At 40.5% G+C, this 8,775-nt stretch overlaps 1 protein-coding gene across 3 annotated transcripts in view; it reads right to left on the bottom strand.

Moving 5' to 3' along the window:
* Positions 1-2,182: 2,182 nt before the first annotated feature.
* The window catches only part of LOC118418448 (pre-mRNA-splicing factor ATP-dependent RNA helicase PRP16-like), a 21,154-nt gene continuing 14,561 nt past the window's right edge, over positions 2,183-8,775 (bottom strand). For 2 of the 3 annotated variants that reach the window (XM_035824355.1, XM_035824354.1), the window contains exons 16-29: positions 8,521-8,619; positions 8,213-8,324; positions 7,902-7,964; positions 7,183-7,338; positions 6,929-7,029; positions 6,534-6,580; positions 5,796-6,123; positions 5,175-5,323; positions 4,881-4,935; positions 4,335-4,469; positions 3,807-3,932; positions 3,329-3,424; positions 2,832-2,953; positions 2,184-2,377 (exon numbers count right to left, since the gene is read on the bottom strand). In XM_035824355.1, the coding sequence (XP_035680248.1) occupies positions 2,296-2,377; positions 2,832-2,953; positions 3,329-3,424; positions 3,807-3,932; positions 4,335-4,469; positions 4,881-4,935; positions 5,175-5,323; positions 5,796-6,123; positions 6,534-6,580; positions 6,929-7,029; positions 7,183-7,338; positions 7,902-7,964; positions 8,213-8,324; positions 8,521-8,619 (1,671 nt within the window). In that variant the 3' untranslated portion in view covers positions 2,184-2,295. Of the gene's footprint in view, positions 2,378-2,831; positions 2,954-3,328; positions 3,425-3,806; positions 3,933-4,334; positions 4,470-4,880; positions 4,936-5,174; positions 5,324-5,795; positions 6,124-6,533; positions 6,581-6,928; positions 7,030-7,182; positions 7,339-7,901; positions 7,965-8,212; positions 8,325-8,520; positions 8,620-8,775 lie in introns of all 3 variants that reach the window. The other variant, XM_035824352.1, reaches the window with a different exon arrangement.

Genomic DNA, 8,775 nt, shown 5'->3' with positions numbered 1-8,775 from the left:
CGTACTACAGACTGGGTGACCAATCAGCAGCCCTGCCTTATCTCCGACAGGTAAGTGGGCGATGTAGATCAGTGACTCATTACGTCCATGAAAAATGGAGGTATGGTTTTTGGTGTGTTTGGTGTCTGTGTGTGTCTTTCTGCCTGTATTTTCGGATATTTGTGGCCAGCACAACTGTAGAACCTCTTGATAGATTGTAATGATAATTGGTTTGTGGGTAGGTGTTGGAAAGACGAAGGTCAGGTCGATTTTGGGACCCCTGGTATGTGACTTTGGTACTGCAGAAGAACTTTTTGTATCTTTTAACCTGGACATGCTATGATCTGGATTTTTTGATGGCAGATAGCCTGTGATGTAAGGAAGAAGTGATGTATGTTTGCCCCCCCCCCCCCCTCCTACCAACTTGCTATGGGGCTGCAGGGGCATATGTTTAACTGTCTGGAAAAGTCTACTTTCGATCAGCTGTTGAGTACATTTAATTTAATGGTGTAATTCGTGGGAAGGGTATGTCTATAAATTTCTTTAGTTTGTGTAATTTCATTTTGTGAAAAGCCAAAGCTAAAGACAGAAAATTGCACATTTTTTCCAGGCCAAAACAACATTAACTATTACCAGTGGAGAGGAAAGCGGTCTGGTACAGGACGTCAGCGACATGCTGGCAGAATGTGTGGCCAAGGAGATCGACAGCCTGTTAGTGGAATGTGGATGTCCCAACATGGACCATTAAACACTGAAGAATGAGAATTCAATATAACGAAGTCGAATAGCATTATGAAGAACTAATAGACTCGCTGGAATTTTTGATGGGTCAAAGGCCGTTGGATCCCCATTCGGTTGACAGAATACTAGTACATTTTGTAATTGGAAAGGACTGAGCAATTAAGTCAAAGGTTCTGCATCTCACGAGTCTAATTATTTGAGTTGGAGAACAGTTTCCTTTCAAAATGTATTTTAAAAACACATTCGGATAAAAAAGCTTTATGCCGAAAGTTGAATAGCCACTAACTAGTGTCTGAAATGGTAGAACAGGTCATGTCAACATGAGCTGAGGACGGAGAAATGCTTGACCATGTGAGCTGGTACAATGACTCTGTTGTTGATGTGAGGATGCGTTATGTGCTAATTGTGAGGAAAGCTCTATAGTAGCATATCCAGTATTTGATTATACTGCTGCTAGGACAAGGGTAGGCAGTAGCCAGCTAGTCTTCACACCACTATGAGCAGATGAAAGGAACGATAATGGTGAATTACACAGGCTACTTGTTAAGTACTCATGAATGATTATTCTTGATTATCCTTATTGGTGTTTGTCAACAGGGCAAAGATTGGTGCTAGCTGTGTGAATCAAAAGTAACTGGATATGATAAATTAACAAACTAGAATGCAGTTGAAAGATTAGAAAATGTGTAGAATGCAATGTGAAATATCCAAATACAAGGTATCACAGATTTGGCCTGAATGGGCTTTGCTATCTTTACCTTTACTAAATGGCCCTTAAAACCGGTATACCTGTCCTTAGTACTGAATGGGCCTTGTATCCCTGTCCTTGGTACTGAATGGGCCACACTACCTGTCCTTGGCCTCACTACCCGTCTTTAGCACTGAATGTGCCTCACTACCCCTTTCCTCAGTACTGAATGTGCCTCGATACCCCTGTCCTTAGTACTGTATGTGCCTCGATACCCCTGTCCTTAGTACTGTATGTGCCTCACTACCCCATATTCCTGTCCCAGTATCCTTGTACTGAATAAGGCTCACTATCCCTGTCCTTGGTGCTGAATACTCAGAAATACTTGAAAGAACATAGTAAATGAAAGTCCTTTAATTTCATATAATCTGTACAACACACATTACATTACAGTGCAGCACATACTATGAAACATAGCACTTCACAAGAAGTGTGAGATAAAGCACATCACTGGATAAATGTGAAGCAATATCTTGACTGTACTAATCAGTAGAATTCTTGATACGCTAGTTTGATTTATGCAGATCTTACTCTTGCAAATATCTAACTTACCCTCTTGGTCACACTTTCTGGAAAAAAATGTCTCGAGGCAAATCCATTTTTATGGAAATTACAATCATGCAGTCAGTTTCCAAGTGGTCCCTATTTCACCATAACTAGTACATTTGCACCATGGATGTATCTTGTTACATGTGAAAAATTAAGAAGGGCATTTATCATAATAATTGTCCTCAGTAGATTAACCAAATCTATAGATATTGACATTTCTAAAGAAAACACAATTGCTAAAATTGGGTTCAATGTCTGGATCTTTCTACAATGTAAAACTACAGCCCAAATCCTGACTGGTTTCTCCTGGGTGTGAAGGGGGTTCCAGGCTCTCTTCTCCCTGGGGTGAGGATTGTAGTCCTGCAAAACAATGTGGTATGGACATTACTAATGACAAAAACACCAAGTCATTATTTGTCTAGATTGCTGAAGAAACAGCTAGTAGGTCATGGTGACAAGGTGGTATTGTGGTTCGAGTTGACTTAGAATCTTAAGTTTAAATCCATGTTAGGCCATAGTGTTGTTAAAAGCTATTTCCTCACTCTACTATTCTCTAGGTGAAAATGAGTAGCTAATTTTGGTTTAGAATATCCTTTGGACGGAATGTGAAGCTGGAGGCTCTGTATTTAAGGAGATCCACACCTCAAACATGTATGCCCACTATGATTATCGAAAAGAGTAGGGGTCGGATCAAACTTCAAAGTCTAATCTGCAGGTTGACATCTTGAAAAGGTGATACTCACCTGTTATGACAGTTATGAAAAACCCTCCATAAAATGTTATAAATCTCAGCAAATAACTTCGTAGGTCCTACCTCACACTGCCCTCCTTGCTCTTGTTCTTCTGCTCCTCCTTCTGCCTCCTGAGCTGTTCATCAGCTAGCACCATCTCCCTCTCCATGGCTGACAGCTCCTCACGAGCTTTCACTCTCTTCTCCTGGGAAAGGATAAACACAAGATACAGACATGAAGAAGGAACAAATTACAAAGATACAGACAAAAAGATGGAACTAAACACAAAATACAGACATGAAGAAGGGACCAGATTCTACCTTGTGGAAAACAAACAGAATCTGGTGTAGTACTACAAACATCATGAACCATATTCTAACCTTTCCATATTAACGGACAAACAGAGAGCAACTCCCTCTTAAAATCACAGAAACAACAAATTACAGAAAAAGTGGGCTTATCGTCGTCCTCTGCTTCTAAAAAGAAGGAAAAATCAACTTGACAAGAGCAAGGGCTCAGGAGGATTACCCTTAAAATGTTACGAGTGATTATAAACAAGCAACAAAATTGAGAGACTCACAGCTCGTGACTTGGTAGATTCCTTGATGCTGTAGAACATGGGACCCAGCTCAGCCAGCCACTCCCCATCCACAGCTGTCACACACTGCATGTACTCCTGGTAAAGGGTAAAGGATATCACATGGATTAGACATGATATACAACCACAAAAACATTACATTCTCTATCCTTTATTTTGAAACACATATCTCACGGTTATAACAAAACAAAAAACCTAGACTAGAACCTGGTATACATGTAATTGGTTGAGTATCTTTGTGACAAGCTGTACGTGGGTACCACAAATGACCTGACATTACTGTATTGGTGTAGCCATGAGTCCCACAATATTCACATAACTGTAGCAGCAAAACACAAATATTCAGTGTACCAAATAATTACAATACATTTTACCTGCATTTTCAAAGAGGCAGCAACACATGAACTGAATGCTGACACACTAAAACATTGTGACCGGATTCCAAACAACTTAAACATACCTTGGTAGTCATGACCAGTTCATGGTAGACAATGTAGTCAGGGTTGAAGCCCATACCAAACAGTGCAGAGGTGGGGTGCAGGTGACAGGGCATACCTGTCCTGATGTTCACATACTCTCCTATACCCTGCAGAAAACAAAGACAATACGTCAGAACAAAGTAGATGTAGTTCTTTAAGAATCTAAATGAAAATAACCACAATGCCTACAATATTCTGACCTAATTCAGTAATTGATCAAAAAGCTAAATCTCTGGCAACCATATCAGTTCAGTTCAGTTCAGTTCATCCTCATATGAGGTGCCATTAACAATGTCCGACCATGCATCTCTATCTAGCATGGCATATAGAGGTTAATTTTATGAAATTTGTATGAACTCTATGAAAAACACATGAAGCACTATGCAAAAATGTATGAATTTCTATCAAAACATATCAAGCCCAATGCAAAAATGTACAAATCTTAAGTTAATATGAAAAACAGACTCAAGTAAGAGGTGATTTTTGCAATGATACATGAGGGTCGTTACCTTGAGTTTTGCAGCCTGGTGGAAGTAAGAAGAACAGATACACTTCCTGATGATGTCCCAGCTGTTCCCACAGGACAGGATATCCATCTTCTGCTGGTCCATAATATCCTTCAGCTGCTGACGAACCTCCCGCACCTGCAGTAAAACATCGTTTTCATTAAGGTGAGGTGGTCTTGTGGTTAGGGATATTGACATAGGATTTAAAGGTTCTGGGTGTGCTTAAAATGTTCTAAATGGTGGTAAATTTAACACAACTTCTCTAAGTTAACACTGGGTTCACATGGCCCTAATGTTGTGCCCTTTGGGAAGTAACGTTACACCTATTTCCTTAATTGACAAAGGCAAATCTAGCTGTGGTTAGGGACGTCCTCTTGGATGGGATATAAACCTGGAGGTCCCATGTGTTTAGGACAGACACATCTGTAGCAAACTGTTTGTTATCCTAGCATAAGTGGATCAAACCTTCCAGTCTGGTCCAAGGGTTGATATCTTGGATGAAACCAGGACCCATTGCACCTATCTTTTAGTAAAGAAAAGATCTCTTACCTTTCTCATAGCCTTCACATGGATGAAGTGCTCATTGGCCCAGATGGAGGAATAGCTGCAAGGAATAAAAATGAGGAACATTAAGTCTATGAAAACACATTATGAATACAAGATTAGGAAAAAAATAAAGTCTAGTTGAAACTAGAGATCACTTAGCTGATATTTTCATGCTTGCAAAATGTACAACTGTAACTTTGCTTCAGAAATTCGACATAGCATTTTTCTTCCGATCTGCACTTATAACTTTTTCAAAAGCTTGACAAGAGCCCTGTTGTGCTGTCATGTTTCACTTACTTGTGCTGTTTCCATTGCTGATAGACGTTTAACAGTGTCAGATGGTCACTCTCCGGGACAGCAAACTTCTCCCTGGCAGCATCGCTGTCCTCCTCACGACCCTTTGGTCGGTAGAAGATCGCTGGCACGGACAGCATGGACACAATAATCTGTAGGAAGAAACAAGCATTGATCTCTTAACTTAAGACAAGAAAAACTGCCCAACAAGAAGACCACTCAGGGGAGTGACAAGATCTGGTCTACGTGGACAGGTGATCTTTATAGACAGAAATCTTGATACTTGTGTCAATGGGACAAATTATCTTAATAAGGACCACCAAAAAAGTGGTCACATTGGCCAGGTGGTCACTTTTACAGGTTTGAATGTAATGGTAAGGTTACAGGGACCCGTGTAGACCATATTTTTCACAGCAATAAAATATCTTAGTGGCTAAAAGCTCCAAAGGAACAAATATGTGATTTTAAATAGCCAATGTTACAATCTATATCCATAATCTCTCAGTGTCAGACAAAATTCATACTTCTGACCGAGTGACATATCAAATTGAGACCTCAAGCTACTCCATTAGTTACAAATTTCAGAGTTTCAGTACAAAGAGAAGTGTTCACATATGGACCTACCAAGATCTCAGCAGAACAGCCCATGTCACATGACACGATCAGCATTTTGGACAGGGCGGGGTCCAACGGGAACTCCACCATGTGCCTCCCCAGTGGGGTCAACGACCCCGTGTTGTCCAGGGCTCCCAGGATCCACAGCTGGTACATGGAGTTGAGCATGTTGTCCTCTGGGGGTGGGTCCATGAAGTGGAACTGCAGAAGGTCCTGCACACCCAGGGACTTGAGCAGGAGGACCACGTTGGCCAGGTTGGTGCGCTGGATCTCCGGCACGGTGGAGATCAACATCTCATTCTTGTAGGCGCTCTGTGTGTACAGTCGGTAACAGGTGCTGCAAGATAGAGAACATACTATTTTAGACACTACTCAATCTCATTCTCCTGTGCAGAGCCTCACCAATACACCTCTGCTAAACTATGCTTAAAGATTTGACCCTCTTGTGGGCATGGTCTCTAACCAGCTGTCAGATAATGAGAGTCAGTTTTAACTAAAGAAAACACCAACAGGAGATTCTCTGATTGGCTAAAAGATGGCTGGAGGCCATACCCACCAAAGTGGAAACCTGTATGTATATTGTATAGACCACAGCCATAGGAGAATGCTCAATCTACAGTGTACTAGTAGGTCACTGGTGGGCTGAAATCAATAATTGGAAATTGGAAAAAATTCTCTTCGTTGATAGTATAAAGACTATGTGTAGAGTATCAATAACATTAAGACATTAATAAGGTAAAGACTAACCCCGCTCCTGTTCTGCCTGCACGACCTGATCTCTGGTTAGCATTGGCCTGGAACAATGGAGGGAAAATTATTAGCAACTAAATGTACATAACATTGTGTTGTGATCGAAATAATTTCTTCTTACAGTTCCAGTTTTAAAGATGGACCTAATGGTTTTCATTCATAAAAACCTTCATACTTATACTATAATCATGTCCCCAAATTTGACACCTTTTTTCTGAGGCTAAGAACTTATTGATCACCCCTCGTAACAGTAAGATTAGTAATACACTTGGCCGCATCCTATCGTCAAATTCATCCCAAACAATTATTTTTCACAAATTTGTCTACAGTATGAAGCATAAGCCATTACTACATTGCTTTGCTATAGATAGGACAAATGTTTGCAGCTCCACCTGGCTGATGGGGTAGATCTGCAGGGCATCCATACCGATCCTGGGGTTGAACACCTTCAGTTTGCAGTAGCCGGCATCCACCACAAACATGATGCCATCAACTACACACAGCAAGATAAACATAATGTTATATTCTTGACGAAAGAATAACAACAACAGCATGTTATGAAAGCACACTATGGTTGGGGATAGGACATCTAAAGTTATATGAGCTTACCACAATCTAACAGCATGTAACAAAATAATTTTCTCACCTGTTAGTGAGGTCTCAGCAATGTTGGTAGCTACAATACACTTCCTCACACCATCAGGGGCCTTCTGGAAGATCTTAGCCTGGAGGTCGGAGGGTAACTGGGAGTAGATGGGTAGGATGGCAAGCTGTGGAGCATTCTCAATCTCATCCAGCCGTTCTGTTGGGAAGGAACATATGGCCTGTTACACCTGGGGGTAACAATAATTAGTGAAGGAACATATGGCCTGTTACACCTGGGGGTGACATTAATTAGTGAAGGAACATATGGCCTGTTACACCAGGTGTGTTAGGTGGATGAAAAAAAGAGATAAGAATTTGGCCTAATGGGGACAAATAAGTTGCCATGGGATTTCAGTCGGTGATTTGCAGTCTATCCAGCCAGTCAGTTCACTCCGAGGCCAATTAACTCCTACTAGGTTTTTATTAAGTTGCAAAATAAGTTGCCTTGGGATTTCAGTCTGTGATTTGGAGTCTACGCCAGTCAGTTCACTCTGAGGCCAATTAACCCTTAATAGGCTTGCATTCCTAACTTGGCCAAGGTCTCCTATATTATTCAGCCAGGTGGGAGTTTGGTAGAGACTACACATTTCCTGTTACACCTGAAATCAGTCACTTCCATTCACCAGGATTTTGTTGTTACCAGAGCATTTTCATAGAAGGGATCACTTATCAGATTTCTATTATAACTAATTGTAAGTGCACAAAGGCAGTAGAAAATACCTTGTATCTGGTCACAGGTTACTTCAATATCTTCCTGTCCAGGCATGAAGATCAGAATGTCACCTTGGGAAAGGAAAATGTAGGAAAGTCATTAGTGAACTAAAAAGCCTAATATGAAGTATCTTCTGCTATGCATGATAGTAATAGCTTAGACAGATTATTGATGTGCTGTTTTGTATCATGCAGCCATAACCACTAAGATATTCAACCCTATTACAAGCAGTTTACTTTGTACCAGTTCTATATGCAAAAGTAACACTTCAAAAGCTTAATACAACAACATATCAGATATGATCAGTTTTGATGATCACCTTGCATGGGCTGCAGGTGGATCTGTAGAGCTTGTTTCACGGCAGCATCCACATAGTCTTCTACTACATTCTTACTGAACAGGAGGTCCACTGGGAAGGTTCTGCCTGGGATCTTAACAAGCCACAAAGACAAGAAGTAAAGTCATTAGAAGGACAGGTGTGATGTTATTTATCACATGATTTTGGGTCATTTCAACTTTAGAAAGATCAGAGGTCTTGATTGAAAACATATTGGTCACTGCTTACTTTTTGTACAGAAATTGCAAATAAAAATTTTTTTATTTTCATAGATATTGTCTTGAGCTCACCTGAAAGGTTGGTACATTGCCAAAGAAGGAAGCAAACTTGTCAGCATCCATTGTGGCTGATGTAACAATCAGCTTCAAGTCTGTTCGTCGAGCCACAACCTATGGACAAGATTTAAAAAAAAATGTTTTTCAAATCCAGAGAAATACATACATCAGCATGCCAAAGATTTAAATAGTCTTTTACACTTTATAGTCTTGAGTATATTTGTCATGTAGGCATGCAGAGAATTAAGAATATATAGAAGTGTACATGCA

Source organism: Branchiostoma floridae, chromosome 6 (assembly GCF_000003815.2).
Source record: "Branchiostoma floridae strain S238N-H82 chromosome 6, Bfl_VNyyK, whole genome shotgun sequence".
NCBI classification, from domain to species: Eukaryota; Metazoa; Chordata; class Leptocardii; order Amphioxiformes; family Branchiostomatidae; genus Branchiostoma; species Branchiostoma floridae.
Note: the sequence above shows the minus strand (reverse complement) of the source record. Positions and strands in the feature narration are given on the sequence as shown.